Below are 21,849 nucleotides of genomic sequence, written 5' to 3' on the forward strand. Positions count from 1 at the left end.
AATTGTGATGATTCGCGGGGGCAAACCTAGTCAGTGATCGGGATGATGAATCCGTCGGTGGTGTGATTTTTTTTTTTTTTTGAGACATCAAGGGTTTTTGGAGTTTTAGGGGACTCGAGTTGCGAGAAATTCTCGTCTTTGCAAAGGTCTTGGATGCCCTAGAAGTGGAGGGGGCACACTCGAGTGAGTGCGTAGGCCGGTGATGATGATCGGCGGTGGTATCGCGACACCTCCGAGCACTGGCAAGCCCCTGGCTGCCATTAACGAAATGGTTGTCATTGATAGCGTTGGTAGTGCTAGTGTGATTAGTGGCAGTGGTAGTGGCAGTGGCAGTCCTGCCACTGCATCAACACGTACTATTAATAATAGTAATAATAATAATAATGATACGAGTAATAATAATAATATTAATAATGAGGGACATGTTGCTATTGGAAATAGCGGGGGGAGCAACGCTGGGAGTAACAGTGGAAAGTTGTGCTGTCAGGATGATGAGAATGTGACGGCTAACACGGGGACCACGGTGACGAGACCATGGGAACCACCGTCGCCTACCCTGGGCCAGGGGAGATCGAGATTGTTGCAGATTCATTCGCATCCACAACATTCGCATCATCATGGGGGCATTTCGGGGGTTGCGGCGGCTTCGATCATTGATGGTATGACTTTTTTGGTGCTTCGGGGGGAAACTTTGTAATTAGGATTTTTTGGATTTCTTAATTTTGGGGGGAAATGCCTGGAAATGTGAAGAAATGATGGTTTTTAAAAATGTCGGTATGTGTGGAGGTATGTGTGTGTACCTGTGTGTTCGCATGTTCGGAACTGTCTCTATAACTCGAGAAGTATTGAGGCGAAGATGCGGAAAGTCTGGGTGGTAATTAGTAGGGGAGACTCAAAGAAAAAATCGTGCGGGGAGCAGTCATTTGTAATCTGTCAAATGGCTTCTGTCGCGCTAGTTGTTTTATCAAGTTGTTTACACTCAATTATGGAATTCCCTCGAAGTTTAGGGGAATTGTCACTTGATAGAAATTGAGATGATGATTACGGATGGATTTTAACTCCCCTTCCGCAATTTGTAGAGATGGTACTCGGATTGGATTAAATGTTCCGTAATATTCAGGAATTTCACACTATAGTGAGGTGTCATTCGAATAATATTAATAGGCAATAATCTCCTGAAAGCAAACGCACGGTTGTGCAAATTTATTCGTGACTAAATTATGTCCAATCGAGTGTGCGATGATGTTTTATCGATTGACTGGATTTGGGTTTGAGCGTCGATATCAATTTATGCGCTCCATAATGTGAGAGTTATCTCTTTGCAATTTAATATTCCTCGCCAATTTCTACCATTGACTGTCGAGAAAAAATATACATCTTGGGATAATGCATGTGCCATCTACGGTTTCTCAGTTTTATGGAAAAACACGTGGGAAATTGGTCTTGTATTGCCTATAGTAAATTCAGCAAAATTCCAGAGTTTTGAGCAGCGACAATTTTTCAATTTATTTGAATTTCCAATCTCACGTGAATATTCAGGGCCCAATTACATTGAATTTTCAGTGAAATCTGAAATTTCAAGATTCCCCCCCCCCCTAAATCGCGTTCAGTGTCATTATCCTGAAAATTCAAAATTATTTTCAAAAAATGGAACTGAAATTTATGGTCTTCTTTGATTTTTACACGAAATTCTGAATTTTTAATGACGAAATTCCTTGAAATTTCAGCGATAAGTAAATTCGATGAAAATTTTCGGAAAGTGTACCGCAAATTTCAGACAAAAATTTTTAACAGTATCTGAAGTGAGAAGTCCACACGGAGAGAAATATTCAGTAAAAATTACGGAACAATTCATGTAATTCGCAATGAGGAATCGTTCTCCGGTAATTTTTATGGGAATGGAAGAGCATAAATCTGAAACGTCCAGTGAATTTCCAGATTCATCACCGAACAAAGTACGAAATTGTCACGTAATTTTTCCCGAGGAAGTAAAATCTGACAGAAACTTGCCGACTTATTGTGCCTCAAAAATCAAAAATTCTTGAACATTCAATAATTTTTATGAAGCTGGTGAGTTATTTGTCCGTTCGACTCCGAACGACTTGTTCAATTTTACTTCGCTCGCGGATTACGTTTCTAAACGTAATTTTTACGTTTTTTTCTGGCAATTTTTATTGAATTTTTCTCTCCGTGCAGGTAAAAACACTCAGCTCAATGAATTACTCTTCAACTCTAATTTTAAATGCGTCAAGATGATCCATTAGCGTCGCACAATTATCCACGCTCGTTAGGCGATAAAAAATTACGGCCAGTTATGAATGCTCAGAATATTTCGCAGTGTGAAAACCGTAAGATTGAGTCAATTAGTTCTCAGTGCTCTGAGAAGTGTTGTATAAATATTTAGATAAGTGGTATAACCAGTGGTGGGACAAGGGAGGTGTCTAATTGGCTATTAGGTAAATTATCTGTTGGCCTGTTCCTCCAGGGTTCAGGCACCTGGCGCACCCAAGACCCTAAATGAAAAGAGATAAAAAGAGAAGGTCTTTCTTACTTTATGGGGGGATTCCCCGGGTCCTTGGGTATTAACCCGGCCAAGATCTTCTCTCATTCTGGTCTCCTAAAATAAATGAATAAAATGGTTAGTTTTTTTCGATCGAAACCTCTCAATTAATCCGAACCTAATTGATTAATATCCTTAAATTTCCATAAAACGTGGGCATTTCGGGCGTTAAGGACGACTTGTTATCGTTGATGAATTATTCAATGGAGATTTTGTTATTTTAAAGATCGTGTGAAACTCCTTATTTCGGGATGAGTTGTAAAAAGGCAAATGGGCATTCGAAGAAAGTGGGGGGAAGAAATGTGGGGGGAAAAGTTCAGCGTCAGAAGTTGTTTGAAACAGCAAAACATTTTTGGGGTGATTACGAAGGCACAGTGAGAGATCGAGTGAACGACGACTTCTCAAATGAGTCTTACTCGCGAAAAAAATAGTTTTTTTGGGTACGAATGGAAGTCTTGTATTTTACCGATTTTTGGATTTTTTTATTTTTAATGCAAATGGTCTGAATGTTATGAAATGTGGAGAAATGATGTTTTTAGGTTTGTTTGTGCACAAGTGTGACAATTTAATTAAACGTGCACACCGGTTTTTTAGACGTTCACAGTTGTACTCAATGTCATTTTCGTTGTGCACTGGTAACAATTTTCGGCTGAATTTTCCGGGCCAAATTCCGGAAATTTTTATCGTGTTCAAGGTCCACTGAAATTTTAGGAAGTGTTGTTATTGAACAATCAAATATTCCGGTGATTTTCGGTTCAAATGATCTGGAAATCAATAAAATACCCGATTTCTCAGGTCAATTATTCTGTGAAAATTCAGAAAAATCCGGAAAATTTAGGGAGAAATTGAAAATTTGTCATTTTGTTTCTAAATATTCAGGTTTCACTGCAAATTCAATCCAGTTGTGAAATTTCCAGCTCATTCCCACTGAAAACTCATGAATTTAATAATTTTTCTTTCAATACAAAGAACAATTCTTTCCCTTTGTGGCAAGCCTAAATTGAGCTCAATTGATAAATTTGTTTCTGAGTTATGAATAATTTTAAAAAAGTCCAGTGTCCATTTTACCCCCGCCCCACGCCCCTGTGAATTTTTACTAAATTTCGGGATGAAAATGAGGAACCGATGACTCATGATACACTTTTATGGAACGGTAGGATAATTTTTATCAAAAATTTCCCTTCGTGCAGTCTTGCGAAAAATTCCACGAAAGAAAAATGATTTGCCTCCATTACTGATGCTACACTTTTGAGAGTGAGTGACCTTTGGGAAAAGTGTTTTCGAGAAGTTATATCCAGATGAACTCGCACTGCACGGGACTCCTAGATCTGTTATCGCTCAGAGTGGTGTAGATACAACTCTTTCCCACTAACATTTTTGACACTGGCGAAAGGTTGCACGTGCAAGAGAGGATCTCCGATAGTTGTATCCATGTAACTTCCCGCAAGTTGAAACATTTATATTTCAATCACATCGTTTCTCAGCCATTTGGCCAATATTAACCCGGAGACATGTATGAAGTCCTCTCTTATCGCTGATAGTTCAAACACACTAATTATGAGTTTTAGATATCGGAGTACATTAGTTCCAACTTCAATTCATTCATCAGTTATACTGAGAAAACGTACCCGATAAAATTCGGCACTGGCACGGCTGAATGAGTTCAGTTGACTCAGAGAAAAAAAAGGTCTAGTTTTCAGGGACACGACACTGATTTTCAGGAATTTATCCTCAATTATTAAGGATGTGTGATTGTGACATTTGGTGAGTGCTAAATTCTGACGTTCAGCGATTTTGTCAATAATTTTCAGTGACGTTATCACTAATTTTCATCGTTAACATTTTTTGGGTATTTTGGATATCTACACTATGAAAAAACGAATTTCAAGTTTAGACTCATGATCTTAAATTGAGATTTTCGAAAATATTAAATTCAGTTCTAAAACTCTCAACTCGAGATTGTAAGGATAATTTTTCTGCCTATTTTACATGAATGGCGCAAACGTTTACATTAAACAAAACGCAATTAGCTGTGTAAGAGTCGAATTAAAAACACTAATTGGTAATTGTTATTGTACACATTTTTTTTTAATTTGGAAAAAAAACCTCTCTACCGAGTGTTAAAACTCATAATATCTTCCCCTTCAGGGATGGCCCTCAATCTTCCGATTCTTCAATATTAAAAGAATTCCCGACTTACATTGATCAAGTAAAATAATTGATAATCTAAATTTCCACTTGATGATAAATTAAATATTCAAAAATATGGAACTATAAATTTTCTATTAAGCAGATACTACCGAATTTTTTACAAAGGATTTCTGAGTCTCCAAATAATCGTCGATCTTCCTAACTCAATTACTGATTAATGAGTAATTAAAAATGTGACAATTTCAATAATTAAAATTTAAAAGCGATATTAACTAATTGACAACTTAATAATTTAACCGTAATTATAAATAATGGATATGGCCTGCCCATGAAAGAAAATTGCCATAATTGAGAATTCTCATCAAGTACTCGGCACAATTATTATTTTCTCCCTTTTCCTTCGGGAGATATTAAGTTTAAAACCGGGCCCCCAAGGCGTTTTGTCAACCTCTCATCTTTCCCCTCAACTGAGCAATATATAAAGCAGTAGGTGAGGACCCGAAGAAGCGACTCACCTGTCACCACATTGGCTCCCCTACCAGAGGCTCTCCCCTTTCCCCAAGCCGCCCAAAAAACCATTGTGCCCATACGACACTCGAAGACTCCAAAACAAGCATGATGACTGACGCTTCATGCTTCCCCCGATGGTCAACGTCCTCTAATCGCCGGCCAAAATTTTAAGACAAAGCCATAAATCACGAAGCGAAATGAATGAAAAAAATTGAAAAAAAAAGCAAAACTGAAAAATAGCAAAGAATGAAAACATAAATTGACGATAAAACGAGAAAGAGGATAAGCTGGAGAGAACAGTGGAACAGCTCCCGTTCGCGCCTACGGTCATAAACTACTAACAAGTCCTAAAGCGACTGGTGCAAAATTCTCGTTCCCCTTGTATGCATCCTGAACTTGAAAACGAGGTGTTGAGGATTACCTACGTACTCTACATCTGCAAATTTTTATCGACAGTTTCGCACCGGCAAGCGAGATACTGGAAATTTTCTTGGATGGGTATATATGCCTCCTATGGGAAGAGAACCGGTTTTGAAAAATACTTATATACTTCGAAACGACGTGACGAAGCCAAACAGTAAACGAGTACGCGCGCTTATAATGCCACTTTTTCCGAATACGGTTGCTGAGTCGGAGTGAAGCGGCTGTTTATTCCCTCACTTTCCTTTTCGAAATGCATTTTGATAAGATTTTATCGATTGAAATTGTTCAGCGGAATAATTCCGGGTGATAAAAATTTGGTAGACGATGAGGGCTGAGGCAAGAGGGGATGAGAACTAATTTTTTCTATTCAAGTGTTCATCCTTCAGTTTTCAAAACATATCTGTTTCCACTTTGCGGTAAATGACCGTACGCTCGACTAGCTGAGGTGAACACGTCATTAGTCCAATATTTCTATCGAAATGAGCGTGAAGGTGCGATGATTTAAATTACATGTCAGAGGGTAAAACCTTCAGAATTGGAATTTATTTATATTAATCATGATAATTACTATTTTTTAATAAATAGTCGTCCATAAATGTGAAAAGTCCCATGTCCCTCTGCTCGCTCATTTGTCCCCATGCTCGTTTGACTAATTACATCGTGAGTATCCTATTTTATAATAAAACAACATTAAAAAATATCTCGAGGCACAAAGTTATGTTTCCATTGGACAGTCCAACCTTTTAAATGATTTTTTCATCCGTTTAGTCCGCCATTTAGACCAGTTGACAGTTGGTTGCGAAACGATCGTAGGATCAATGCCATTTTCATTGCACCTATTCTTTCAATTGGCGATATTTCAGTGAAATATCCGGATATTACTGTAATTTATGCATTTTTATTAAATTTCCAACTATTCGAAACCTTAGCCAAGGAATTTTTAATCCCATTTTACTATTGTAACGGAGATATCGTTTCAAAATTGTGAATTTCTTAACTTGTGGCTTAAGCATTTTGACTCTGTCGTAGCACGAGTTGATGTGAATTATTATTCGATAAATCACTCTTCATTGGTGTCTATAACTTTTCTTATTAACTAAAATGATAACTCCAATCGTACTTCGCTCTTAATAGATTCTTGGGACTATCAAAATGATTACAATGTGATAGCTATGGTACATTTACCTTAATCCACTCTAACGAACGTTCCAAAATTACAGAGAATATTCGAAACTTTTTCAAATTTTTTTGTCAGGATTTTCCTGTCTAGCTCTTGAACGGATTGAGTGATAAAAAAATTTTTTATTTACATTAAGATGTGTTTAGTCTCGCTGGCAATTCAGCTAACAGCTTGTGGTTACATTGTTTCATTCAGGTGTTGGACTTCAGAATTGCACGGGAGCATTCTCTGGTAGCAACAATGCCGCCGGCGGGGCGTCACGCCAACGACTGCTGGAGCTGTCTCATGGGTTGGGAGCACTGAGACACTACAACGACCTTGCCAATCATGTACTTTCCCTGAATCAACAAGGAGCGGTTGTCACAAAATTGTTAGGCAAGTCCTACATCGAATTTTACTAACAATTGATCCTTGCACCCAATGTACGATTTTTCGGTTCGAAAACATTAGCACTAAGACATTTTTGTTTTCTCTCTTTTTTTTATTCTCCAAGATCCTTCGCGACATTTTTCATTGAAAATTACAGCTTTTGCAATAATTTTTGAACGGTCCTATCAGCGATAATTCCACAAGAACTTCAAAATCATCGGGTATTTTCTGATAAGAACATTGCAAACTAACGAAGGAATCAAGCTTTTCAGATCCACTTGTGTCTCCGCGAAAATTTTTTTTTCGTTTTTCGAGAAGAAAAAATTTTAATACTATTTTTCGCGTGATTGTTCCTCAGACACCTGGCGAGTTGATCCAAGTCGAATTGATACTTGATTTAAGTCAAGTGAATACTTGATTCAAGTCCAATTGAATCGAGTCGTAGAATCTGTTTAAATGACGTTGGGCTCAACCGGAGTCAAGGCGTAAAATTTATTTAAATAACGTCAGAATCAACCTGACTCAAGTCGCGCAATCTACTTGAATCAAGTATCAGAATTTAAATGAATTCAGTGTGACACGACTTGAATCAAATCGTCGATTCTACTCGAATCAAGTCGGATCCAATCAGAATCAAGCACCTACACCGATTGGCAAATCTTAACTGAGCCATCATTCACGTTGTCAACTACTGCGTGGAATAAGTCGATTGTCGACAAGACTCAGTTCTACTGAAATCAAGAAGAGTTCCGCGACTTGATTCAGAAAATTTTCTCTTAATGGGCAGTTGTCAGTGGATTGCCCTATGTGCAGCTCCATTACCTGTTAATCTTCAAAAAAATTGACTTAAAATTGAACGATTACAATGCTTCCATTCGGTGTAATACAAAAAGTCATCCTACTCCGCTCCCCACTACTCCATCCCTCCATCCCACGCCCAGGAAAATGTTCCCCAGCCCAACCGAGGAATCCTCGCTATCTGCAAGCAGACATACACCATCGAAAGTACTGAATTCTTCGCCGCAATAACGCCGCGAAAATAAATCCTCGACACCGATAAAAATTCAGACTCTAGTCAATTAGAAACCATCATTACCATTTAATTCTCCATTTGCCGATTTAACTACCCTCCATCAGTTGAAGAAACACCAGCTATTAGGTGGATAAATTAATCCCCTGTCCCTGCATTAAATTGATTAGAACACCTATTTGAATTTGAAAAAATTCCAGCAATGAAGGGTGTTTTGATGCGCCATCTGTGAGCTATCAAGCCACTTGAGTCCGATTAACACAATCTCAAAAAACAATAAATAAAAATGTCTTCCGCAGAATAATTAGGAAATTAAAAAAAATTCAGTAGCGAAGTGGTGAAGCGGTTTAAGTCGATTTATCTCCCAGTTGAGTTTTTGATGAATATTTCCGAATCTAAGAGAGATAGGGAAATTTTCATAACTACGTTTGTTGTAGCTCTCAATCTGCTCTACAAGAAAGGTTATAACAAAAATTTTGCTATCTTCCTTAGATTCCGAGATATTCATTTCGAGATATTCATTGAAAACTGGCCAACAGTCAAAATGGACTTGTACCGTTTTACCACTTCGCTACTGAATTAGGCGGATACAGAAGGAAGGTCGACGCTTTGAAATTGCAATGTTAGGTACAAATGATTTGGTGAGACCGAATGACCCTCGTATACAACCAAATCCATTCGTTAACAATAACTAATCCTGTCTATCAGTGTATTCTCCGAACCTTGCGCCTTCTATCACCTTTTGCGGGCGCTACATTACCCGGTGGATACCCAGTTTCGATGTCCTGAAGAAATTGGGCAGATCATTGGTGACTTCATCCAGTCAAAACCACCCTCTTGCCGGCGATTATTTTCAAGATTAGATCTGTATTCAGTTTTTTATAAATAAATGTCAAAATTGTCGAAAAAAGGCCGACAATTTAATTTCCTTTTTTAAAACAATCTTTCCTGTATTCGATACCACTCACGACCAACACAAGCCGATCAGTATCCCCAGACATTTCGACACCTCCGAATAAGAGCAAAAAATAGTACCGATTAAGGTGGTGAAATACATCATCTAGGCAATGTATATGGCACCGAAGTTGTTCGTCTCTTTTCCTCGAAAAATCCCTCCTTGTCTCGGTATTTTTTTCACCTCATTGTTCTCCACTGCTCTGATCTGTTCTGCGTCTTTCTCCTCTTCTTCCTCTACAGTTTTCTTCTCGAGGCGCCCGCTCCTCGTTAACTTTACGATCGGCTCGTAAAAATACCGTTCGAGAACCACGTCCGACGCCCCTGTAATGTCTTCATTTTCGGAATACCAACTCCTTAAGTTAGCCGTTTCACGGTGAATATAATGTACTATAATCGCTACGACCAATTACTTAACAGTCCCAGAGACAATTTGAATGTACATTCATTCATTTAACTTAATGATTTGCCGAGTCATTTTCACGGGGATTGCTCATACGAGGGGGATTTAAATTCAAAATGCAGATGTAAATAATCATCATCACTGTGGGAATCTTATCAAGACTCATGAATGGACAGTGAATCGCGTCAACCAACTCCTAATGGCGTTGGATTTATTCAATTAACTTCACGAATGATCCCATACATTCAATTCTATTGCCTGATACCTGGAAATGACCTTGAATCATTCTCAAGTGGTGCTCTACGATAAATATCACTGGTGCCTTGATGATATTGATGTTGGAAACAAATCTTCCAGAATCCACCATTTATCCAATCTCCTCCCATCTCCATCCTCTTTACCTTTGGCTTCATACCGTGACTTGTACAGTTCTCTACCTTGGTTGGCACGAATAGCTGCCAATCGATTCCATGCAAGACCGACACGCGAACTCGCGCACCAACACCCGGATAGCAAACTACCGTGGTAGCATGCGTCAGGGAATCGAACTGCTTTGATTTTTGCAACGCTACCTCTCGCTACTCGCGAATTAAATTATATATTTTACATTCTAGGGGGCTCTCGTTTTTATCCCTCACGGGGTTTTTCTTTTGGCGGACTGGGTGTGATTAAAAGTGGCTTCAGGTTTAAAGTAACTCTTGTGGTAAATTCAAAGATTATTGAAAACTGCAAAAAAATTGCAGAAAACTCGATCGGATTTGGAATCCTATTTTTTTCTCAATTTAATTATCGTTTTGGTTTTTCAAAGAAGAAATGTTTAAAAATCAGGATTTAACGCAGTGGCTTATGTGAGAATCAACATTTCCATTGTAATCAAAGATTAAAATCTGAAGTTTTTTCGTTAGATGTGAAAAAATCAAGTATTTTTTTGACACCTCATAAAGAATAATCCACTGTTTTGCGAACAAGTTTTAGTATGCATTCATAAGAAGGAAATATCTGAAACAATATTAATATTTTGCGAAATTTAATTTAGGTAATACTGACGGTATGAATTTTTTTTATTTTTTCCATGCAATTTAGTTGAAAAAATCAAAAACTGGTCGCTACTGAAATCAGAAAGTCGTGCAATAAAAACATGGCCTGCGGGAGATTTTTTTTACGTGGGGAGTCATTAAAAAATGTTTTGACCCACCCTACCCCCATTTAATATGCCCAGGAATTTAAAAACCCCGAAAAAATCGAGCTTGCCCTTTAAAAGTCTTCCAAAGTCAGTGGAAATGATCGGATCGCTTTGAAATTGAAATAAAAAAGCCACGGACGGAAATTTTACGGCCTCCAATTTTTTAGCAACAGAGGTTTTTTTTCAAAATTAAAAAAAAAATGTGCAACAGCAATTGCGAGTGAATTTTCTCAAATGCGACTCCTACACAGCTGATTTCTTTTTTTTTAATTTAAAAAATTGCACCATTCATGTAAAACTGGCAGAAAAATGATCCTCAAAATATTTAAATTATGTATTTACACCATATTTTTAAATTATATTTAAATTATATTCTCGATTCTTTCAGAACCATGTTTCTGGCGATTTTACATGAATGGTGCAACTGAAAAAATGGGAGGTTTTTCAATTTTTTAACTTAGAAGTTTTTGTATTTTTGTTTTGTGACCGTAAATTGGCGGGAAGGAGTTGTTCAACAATCCCTTAAAATTTCAGTGGTAATTAAGTTCAATAAAAACTTCCCAAAAGTGTACCGGAAATTTCAGACAAAAATTTTCAACAGTGTGATTTATCTTCAAAAACTGATATTATGTCGATATTTTTCTCAGTCTATCTTGGGTACTTGATTTCCGTCAAAATTACTGAGAACTAGAAATTTTTCTCTGACCCTCAGAGATACGCGTATTTCACTGCAATCCAGTACTTTTTATCGCTAGATTTCGCTACCCCGGAGTACTGAAATACAGAAATTGTTACTTCAACCCAGAAACTTTTTCCCTCTCTGAGCAGCAATGATTTTTGTAACCCTGAGTCAAGAAATTCGCAACTCAACAGATTGATTTTTCTCACAACGTGATGCTATCAAGATTCAATAGCTGCAGGATGATAGACACATAGATAAATAAATGAATGAAATAACAAATAAGTTGAAAAAAGAATGGCGAAGGAATTTGCTCGAGGCACGGATACCTATTAGGTGGGTAACATCGTTTACAGTCTGGCACGCACTTCTCCCGTGGGAGCGCACGCGATATGAAAACCATCGGAGACGTTTGGTTCCTTCTTCAGCAGTCATTATTGTTATTAATAATAGTACGTAACGACCGATAATTGCTCAAGTCTGACTGCGCCTCTGGTTTCCATTAAATACATCCAAATGATGGAAGAATTTTTTTTCCCCTTCAAATTCTGTTTTTCCTCATCCTTCCACCAATGAGAAAAGACTGAAACATGCAACGAATGAATTCAATGTAATTCTTGTAAAAGGATTCAGGCCGCACGCATCGAGGATGACGTGCGTGTTTTTCCATCCTCCAATCATTCATGTGACGGATATACCTTTGATGTACGTTTTCATGTACAGCGACCGTGAGGATGATGGAGCCTTGCTACTTTAACCCGGACGATTTTAATTGTAGTGGAGAGACTTCAGAGTTGGGGATAATGGGGGAATAACAAAGATACTCTGGTCATGTGAGGTCTCCATGGATTTTTATGATGAGTTGATGATTGGCTGCGGTGATTCATTGATGCATCATCGGGCAATACGACGATTATGATGATAATGGCTCAATAATACGTACACTTAGAAATTTATTGAAATTCCAGTCACAGCATCATCAGAATTTTGGTTTAAAATACCTTACCGATGTACGAAATTTATGTGTAGACTGAGAGAAAAAATTACGTTTGACAAAGATGATTGCTTTGATAGAAGAAAATATTGTCAATTTCTAGAATCGTAAAATCTCTTGGTGAATAATTTTGTGCTCACACTGAGAAAGAAGTCTTTCAACAGGATGAGATTCTCTTGTCCCGAGAAAATTTTTAAGCGTTAGCATAAGTCTTCCCATAAATTCTATAGTTTGCGGTATATCTAGAATTTATGACACAATTTTCATCCAATCCAGACATTAGTAATCTAATGAAATGATAATCTCACGATTGCATGACATCGTTTGTTTGTGATTAATAATGATCGACAGATATTGAAATACCGATACGGAATTAATGAACTTCTGAAAACTGGAAACCTGCCCACATGCCCAGACACCGACGGCCTTGCGGCCGCCTTCGCTCCCCGCTAGACAGTTGCAACTTAAACATTAGATAATATCTGTGATTGCGCCCGTCGAACCCCCATTAGTCCCGCGTCTCGCTTTTCCACTATCATCTCCGCTATTCTCAACTCATCATTTCTTTCGCAATTCTTCTTGCAGGTACACTGAGACCACCTGGCCTCATCGGTGGTAGCAAGCCCAAAGTCGCGACTCCAGCTGTTGTCTCCAAGATTGAGCAGTACAAGAGGGAGAATCCAACGATATTCGCCTGGGAAATTCGAGAGAGACTTATATCCGAAGGTTTGTAAATAAATCTAGTGTATGAATAGACCTCCAAAATGGAACAACTGTTCGGAATCTTATGCCCCGTTGAGTCCTCGAAAAGAAAGTCCAACTATCTTGTCTTTTAATATTAAATGCACTTTTACGATATTTACCAATAAAATCTGCGCAAGAAATAAATAGAATTTTTAGAGACTTTCAATAGAATTTTCCAGCGAATTCGCGAAGGTTTTCTATTCAATTTATTCATGTGTAGCGACTTTAAAAACTCAGAAGTCTCTCCTTAACCCTTCGTTACTCGCGTGAAACCGCCCGCCGTGTTTACTCGCATCGCGGCGCCGCGCCGTAATGTAAGTCTGAGCGCGCCGTTGCCACAATTCATTCGGAGAGTGGACTCGCCGATCCACCGGCAGCCCCGGCAGCCAGAACTGTGGCAACGCCGTGTGAAATATTTCCATGACGCGATCAGTCGCGTCGCGGCGCCGCATTTTTTATTTCCAGTTAGCATAGAATGCATTTTCTCTAAACAGGGACTTTGGCCGTGGTGAGAAATGGCAGAATGTGCTTTTAGATAAAATCAGGGAGGCATACAATTTTTTTCATATTTTTTACTGAGTTTTTTTGGAAGTTATACTAAAAAATAGAATTTCAAGGGCGCGGCGGCGTCGACGCGACTAGGGAAGGGTTAACCATTCGAAAATTGGTACCACTGCGGTACTCCTTGATTCAATCCACTGCACACCCCCACCAGGAACAAGTCAAATAAACCCATCAATTCCAGGCGTCTGTAGTAACGCAACAGCTCCATCCGTAAGCAGCATAAACCGAATTCTCCGAAATCGTGCGGCAGAACGAGCAGCAGCGGAGTTTGCCCGAGCCGCGGGTTACGGGCTGTATGCGGCCGGACCTCACCCCTACTTCAACTCAGCCCATCATCATCCCGCGTCATCGCATCACTTGCCAACAGGTTGGCCGACGCCCGGAGCGCCTGGACACCCCTGGATGATGCCACCACTGACCTCTGGGTTATCCGGAGCTTCCGCTCTCCTGCTACCTCCATCATTAAGTCCTGGAGGTGCTGCTGGATCCACCACCGTCGCTGGTAGCCCGGAGCATGCATTGCATGCCGATGCCATTGCCCGTGGCTATCTCCAAGGTATGCAGAATAATCATCAAAGATATTTGAATGGCATGTCAGGACGATTCGTCTCAATTTTTGAGAGAACTTCTCGAGTCAGAAGTAGAGATGCTAACGAATTTCATGACATATCGGATAACGGTCATGTGACCGTCACTGACACGTCACATTACCGGCACACGAATTACCAATTACTGTCACGTGACAAAAATGGGACCGACTTCCTTTTGATGATCATGTCGCAGCTAAGTGGTGGCGCCACTTCAGATGTCCAAATTTTATTTTCTGATTTTGTCTGAAAGTTGGCGAAACTGCAACGCCATGTCATCCCGAAGTAGTTACAAAATGGCGACTGCTACAAATGGCGATTATTACAAAGTATCGGAGAGAAATACGTGATTTGAGTAGGCGAAAATCTGTAGAGATGATATTAAGTTATTTCGTTACTTAAAACATGAAAAATTTTGTGAAAAAAATTACTTATGAGCCATAAGATTTCTGTTCAGTCTACGCCAGTCAGAATAAAAATATTATGAGAACATTTACTCTTTCAATTGAATAAACGTCTCCTCTCTCCGAACAAATGAACTGGTGGACAATCGCGTGACGAAACATGAAAACACATGACAAAATGTTGTGACGCGAAAAAAAATGACTCCTGTCGCATCTGTAGATAATTTCTGAATGACAAAATTTTATCTGACCGTTTTATTGACAAGAGTAGACATGACTATCAATGCCGGTCATATTTTCGTGACCTGACGGTTTTTCATTCGTGACGTCACCTCGCATCTCCAGTCGGAAGACCTCATTTTTCGCCAGTACTTTCCTTTTCTCCGAATACACTATTCAATTATATCAGTGATATTACCCAGCCTATTCGCGATGCAATTATACTCACGTGAGGTCATATTCTCTGATAACGCATTGCCAATTTACACGCTAGGGTGCACCTCACCGCGGTAAAACAGTTGGCCAGTCTTTAGGGATATGATCAGACCACTTTATTATTCTGGACAGGCAGCTACTTAGTGATTCATTAGCAGCCATAAACATTAAGTAACAATGCATGGGGCATAAATTACTCGGACAGCCTCGTACTATTGCTATCGAGAAGTTGCTCATATCCACAAACCTCCGCATTCCCTTATCAAATGGTCATACATGTCACTCGTGAGACTGAATTAGCATTAAGAATGTCCCTCATCAATCAAATTTCTAACGATCCAATTTCAAGAATCATAACCACACGAATTTCTCATTTCTCAACAGACGAGGGTGACGATGGTAGTCTTGATGGGTCGGAGCAACCAAAGTTCCGTCGGAACCGAACGACGTTCAGTCCCGAGCAGCTTGAGGAGCTCGAGAAGGAATTCGAGCGCTCTCATTACCCCTGTGTATCGACTCGCGAGAGATTAGCATCGAAAACATCGCTTTCGGAGGCGCGTGTCCAGGTGAGTGTCCTTGATTCATTCAAATAACCGACCCCACCACTCCTGCCCGAAAAATGCAGATGCATCATTCATGAAAAATCGCGGGTCTGAGGGGCTAGTCGCTTCAGGATTGGGTGGCCGTGAGATCAAAATGAATGATGATTGAGTGATTTCAAGTCAGTAGCGGTGTGATTAGGGGTGGAAAGTCTCAGGGGACGGGTTTCAGAACATCTGGGGTAGAAAGATTCGTCGCGATAAACTTGTCCTCGGTGGATGCGGTGGAGGCTTCAGAGATTGAAGTAATCGTGATATTCATTATGATATCGGCGGTGCACAGAGAGGAAAACCGACATAATATGACGAAAATAATTTCTTGAGTGAAGAACTTGAGTGGATAATTTCTTGAGTGGGATTTTGTATTCATTCACTATGAAAGTCTCTGATCCATCGAAGCTTTTAGTATTTTCAGTAGTTTTCTCATCATTTGACACGAAATAAACGATTTCTTGATGCGAGAAATTAATTTTGTGACATTATTACGATATTTCTTTCAGGGTATTCGACACTCATTTCAAAGTTTATTTAATTTATTTATTTTAAAAAATGTGGATTTTGCACCTGCCGGCACGAAATAGTGTTTTTTGACCCGCGGGAGGTGTTGAGCGCTCGTCAAAGGTCATCCTCCCAACATAACCCAATCTTTAATCGCGATAACTGAAAAATGCGATTTTACGCACGCGTAACGCGCGTTGAATTTCACTTTACGCACAAATGATGGAATAGTATATTTCGTCATTAGGTCGAAAAAAAATTTTCTGGTGAATGAGTTGCAATTGAATGAATTAGAAAATTTTTTTAAGCCGTATGTCGAATGATATTTTTTGTCACAACGGCTGTAAGCAGCGCTTGACGGCCGGAATGACGAAAAAATGATTTCTTCATGAATAATCCATGGACCCGATGAGCGATAATCCCCCTCGCGCCAACCAATCCACAAAACCCTTTACTCATAAGTCATGAGCTTTCTAACGACCTAACTCGTCACTCTTAGGTTTGGTTTTCCAACAGACGGGCAAAATGGCGGCGCCATCAGCGAATGAATCTATTGAAACGTTCCCCACCGCCCCAGCTACCACCGCCATCAGTGGCAACAACCCCAGGATCCCATACAACGAGTGGATTGGATATTCCCCGTACACCGAGCTGTACAATCGGCGGAATGGGCGGCGAAAATAGTGCATTCCGAGCTGTTGTCACAACAACAACGGGACAAGATGGTGTTAATAAAACGTGTGAACGTAAACCAAGTGCTTTTAGAATGATAAGTCAACTAGTTGGTGATGATCCACCTGTTAATGTTAATCCGAGTAAAAGTCCGGAAAGTGGTAAAAGATCTCGTGGCTCACTCTCCATGGAGGTTGAATCGCCGGACGATGAGGATGAGGAAATTGATGTACAGGATTCTGATCAGGAGCTTGCATCATCACCGGTTGTCTGGAGAGATTCTTGGACTGATCAACAACCCCTCGAACTTACCAAACACGATCGTTGAAATGTTTTTTTATTCAAATGTTGAAATATTTTTTACATCGACGCATTGTTTTATTTGCTTGCAATACGCGAACGATTCAGAAAGCACAAAACTGTCAATATTCCTACCATCATTCTGAGGAGAAGAATTATCATCTCTTTATGTTAACGACTCAACTGCCGATTATTTTCACTGGAATGTTGGAGAAATTTGCGAATTTGAATGACAAGTTATGTTTAAGTTATTGTAAATGATTACCTGAATGATAAATTGATTGAAACCACTCGTACCGAGTACAACTAGTCTCTAAAAGAATCAAACAAGAATGGTTGAAGATTAATTGGGCTGAATAAATAAAAGTAATCGTTCGAACCAATTCTAGAATACAAATTTTTAGCCGATAAGAAGTATTGATACCTTGTATGCTACATAAAAACAGATCATTAAAACAATTCATCTTCTTTATTAAACACGAATGTCTCAATAAGCCGGCGAAACAATTTGTTGGGTGAAAATGAAGACTTAATGATTCTTTGTATCACTCGAAGTTTAAAGGACCGGTATCACTGATTCTGGATCGTTTATTTGTGCGAAAAAGATATGTCTGAGCCGAGTGTTGGGAGAGAAACGTCGAAACGGCCCATTCAAAGCGAGAGAAAAAAGAGCCGTCAGTTGAGAGCTCCCGATTACCTGTAGAATTCAGCGGGAGTTGTTCTCGCAAATAAGGGTTCCTAAACCCATCGTGAAAACTGGTTTTTCATGACATCCAGGGGGACACTTGTGGCGCAAGCCTGTTAACACTTTGAAACCGAAGGCACTTATGAATCTCCATTAAATCGCAGGTAAGAAAATCAGAATTGATATCAACAAATTGCTTATTAACAATTTGCGGGTTTGTTTAATGCATGTGGAGTTATTTTCAAATTGATATGCATCGGTGATCTATTTGTGGATGAATATGTCATGGGTTGATGAATAAGGAAGTGTTTTTTTCTACCGAACGTAGAACGTAGAATTTTTATCCTACTGCAATATTGGAAATTTTTGTCTCAAATTTCCGGTACACTTTTGGCCAATTTTTATCGAATTTAATTACCACTGAAATTTTGAGGAGTAATCAGAAATTAATAATCCGAAATTAGTAATCAGAAAAAAAAGTAAACAATTTTTTTCATGTCAAACAAAAATATTCTCGAAATGAGTAAAAAATTTCAAATGAAGATTTTTATTTGGCTCATATCAATACATCCGCGAAAAATCGCGAATCAATATTTCACAAATTACTACATTCGCGAGCGATCGCGGCTGATAATCCCACGAAATATCTTCAGTTAATACAACGCGAATGATCGCAAACAAATTTCCGCACCTAAAAAAATAATAAATTTAATTTTTCTTTAAATAACAAAAAACTTCAAATAATAAATGCGAAATAAATTCCTTGTTTAATATAATTGAATTCTTTTCCTAGAAACAAGTAAACAAATTTATTCATTTCAAACAAAAATATTCTCGAAATAAGTAAAAAGTTTTTTTGGGTGCATGTCAATACATCCGCGATAAACCGCGAATCAATATTTCACGAATTACAACATTCGCGAGCGATCGCGATTGATAACCCCATGAAATATCTTCCGTTAATACCTCGCGAATGATCGCGAACAAATTTTCGCACCTAAAAAAATGATAAATTCAATTTTTATTTAATAACCAAAAACTTCAAATAATAAATTCGAACTAAATTCTTTGTTTACTATAATTGAATTTTTTTCCTTGAAACAAGTAAATAAGTTTATTTACTTCAAACAAAAGTATTTTCGAAAGAAGTAAAAAATTTCAGAGATTTGTTCCGTGCATGTCAGTACATCCGCGAAAAACCGCGAATCAATATTTCACGAATTACAACATTCGCGAGCGATCGCGATTGATAACCCCATGAAATATCTTCCGTTAATACCTCGCGAATGATCGCGAACAAATTTTCGCACCTAAAAAAATGATAAATTCAATTTTTATTTAATAACCAAAAACTTCAAATAATAAATTCGAACTAAATTCTTTGTTTACTATAATTGAATTTTTTTCCTTGAAACAAGTAAATAAGTTTATTTACTTCAAACAAAAGTATTTTCGAAAGAAGTAAAAAATTTCAGAGATTTGTTCCGTGCATGTCAGTACATCCGCGAAAAACCGCGAATCAATATTTCACGAATTACAACATTCGCGAGCGATCGCGATTGATAACCCCATGAAATATCTTCCGTTAATACCTCGCGAATGATCGCGAACAAAGGTTCGCACCTAAAAAAACCATAAATAAGCTGTTTTTTTAATAACCAAAAACTTCAGTAGTTGAGGCGCGGTTAGCTGAGAGTCAGAGGAGAAACGAGAACGTAACAATTACTATCTGAGACCGATCGGCGTGGAAAGATTAACGATCTTATACTCTTACCGGCACGTCGAGTGCCTCAACGCGATTGCCCATGAGACGAGGGGCACATTAAAGTCACCTCCTCCTTTCTCAATGAGATATTGCCGGTCGGGCCACCTTTTCTTTCGTCTATTTCTCTTTTTTCCCATTTCCCATCTCTCTTTTTTCCCCTTCAATGGTCTGTTTTTTTAATTCTTTTTGCTTCAAACTCCTGCCGCCCCCGGGATAGCTTGTAAATCGTCTCAGTTTTATTCCCTTTTGCTCAGTGAGAAAATCTCCCCTGAAATCGTAACTGTTTTTACTTCTGTTCAGTGTCGACAGGCCGAGAAACATTTTGAATATTAAACATTCAAATATATCGAATAATGTAACTATTGTCAATAGTTGTAATGTATCTGGGGTTGGAGTCGGTGTAAACCCCCTTTCGAGAAAAAGGAGTGCCCGATGATTTCTCGCCCAATTAGAGGCGACCGGGCTATAAACTTCCTCCGGTGGATAAGATAGGAATATCCATTGGGTCCCTGTTTTCTCGTGTGGCGAACCGAAAGCATCTCACTGACTCCAACCACATGTACAATACAAATCTGGAAATACATGTATTCTCGATCACTATTATTTCTGTTAACTCATCAGTGAATGCGTCGATGGAAAGGGAGAGACCGAGATATTTTCCTCCGGAAGCCGGGATTAAATGGCCCATTCGGTATTGTCTGAAATCATCATTCGGATCTTGGCCACAATCTGAGTAAAAAGAAATCATACCTGGCGCGACGACGACCGGCCCGACTAATTGGCTTCGTTTCTTCATTTCTTTCTTTGGATCAGTTTATTTATTGGCAATCCGGGAAAACTGTGAGTCACAATCAGGTATCAATTAAGGGGAAAATTAATTTGCCTTCCAGTATGTTCAGAAACATTGGAATTTCAGGGTGAGTTTAGTTGTAATTTCCATTTAATTCGGTGTGAGGGGGGAAGAGGAATAATGAAATTTCAAATTTCACCGAAAATTCAATGGAATTCCAAATTTTTTAATAGCGACAAGTTGTGAATTCTCAGAATATATTTACATAATTCTCCTGCTTTCTGTTGAAGATATCCGAGGATAAAGGAAATTGTTGTTCTTGACCACTTGTTTTGAAATTTTTGAAATTCATTCGCATATCTGGGCGGCAGGAATAATTCATTACAATTTTCCTCTCTCTGACAGCTCCAAGTGAATTCATGATGGATTTTCTTATTGATTAGTTTTGATGTTTGGTAACAATAGTCAAGTGATTATGCAATATTTGACTTCACTTATTCCAGAATAAATTATGCACCTGAAGAGGAATGCCTTGCGCATTCGAAACGCAGTGCAATTATTAAATTTGTAATGAATTATTGCTGCTGACCTGAATATGGCCCAAATGAACTTCAACAATATCCAAGTACATTTTACCATTTTCGATCATCAAATCTGTAACTTAAACCGCATGAGAAAAATTTGACAAAAGTCACGAATATTCCACGTCATTAAAATGAAGAATTTTGCCCACAATTATAATTTCTTATTCGTTTTTTCTTCGTTGTTTGTAAATAAATAACTGAAATTGTTTGAACGCGAAACTCAAGTTCAGTTAATTTTCTCGATTTTACAACTGATTTCGGCCCGTTCTGAAATTGGATTAAACTTGTTGTTGAGGTTAACAAATGATTTTATATATTATACGCACAGAGAATCCGAGCGGGTGAAAATGAGACGACTAGGATGGTGTCGAGGTGATGTACAGCGACAGGGTCGATAGCGTTACAAGAGCTACTACCCCATCTCTCTCTCACTCCAACATGTGCGAGTTAATCTGTCCTTCGTTGGACGCTCTTATCCCCCTCGATACCTGCGAAATGCCTCCGTTCTCACACCCCACATCCCCCTACTTCTGTCTTTATCACTCCTCACCGGTTTCTCACCTCTTCTCCATACGTTTCACGCCATTTCCCTTCTCCACCTCCTTCCATCCCATCTTGTCGCCCTCCTCACACCACCTCACAGCCCATCGACGTGTAAAGCACACGCTCTGAGTCCTCCGCCTCCACTTTCCTCTTCTTCGTCTTCTTGCGGTTGTTTTTCGCGTTTTTGCTGCAACCCTTTTTCGTCCTTTTTGGGAAGGGGCGAGCAGGGGGCGGGGGGGGGGG

The 21,849-nt window shown here is 38.9% G+C and overlaps 1 protein-coding gene across 1 annotated transcript; it reads left to right on the forward strand.

Moving 5' to 3' along the window:
• The first annotated feature begins 202 nt into the window (after positions 1–202).
• On the forward strand, positions 203–17,613 carry LOC107039533 (paired box protein Pax-6). The gene is made up of 6 exons (XM_015259183.1): positions 203–659; positions 7,020–7,199; positions 13,022–13,162; positions 13,926–14,300; positions 15,555–15,736; positions 16,767–17,613. The coding sequence occupies exons 1-6, from the start codon at positions 203–205 to the stop codon at positions 17,265–17,267; spliced, it is 1,836 nt and encodes a 611-aa protein (XP_015114669.1). The 3' UTR covers positions 17,268–17,613.
• Positions 17,614–21,849: the final 4,236 nt, after the last annotated feature.

The sequence above is a fragment of the Diachasma alloeum genome, unplaced genomic scaffold, assembly GCF_001412515.2.
Source record: "Diachasma alloeum isolate Michigan unplaced genomic scaffold, Dall2.0 Dall_scaffold_00301, whole genome shotgun sequence".
Lineage (NCBI taxonomy): Eukaryota > Metazoa > Arthropoda > Insecta > Hymenoptera > Braconidae > Diachasma > Diachasma alloeum.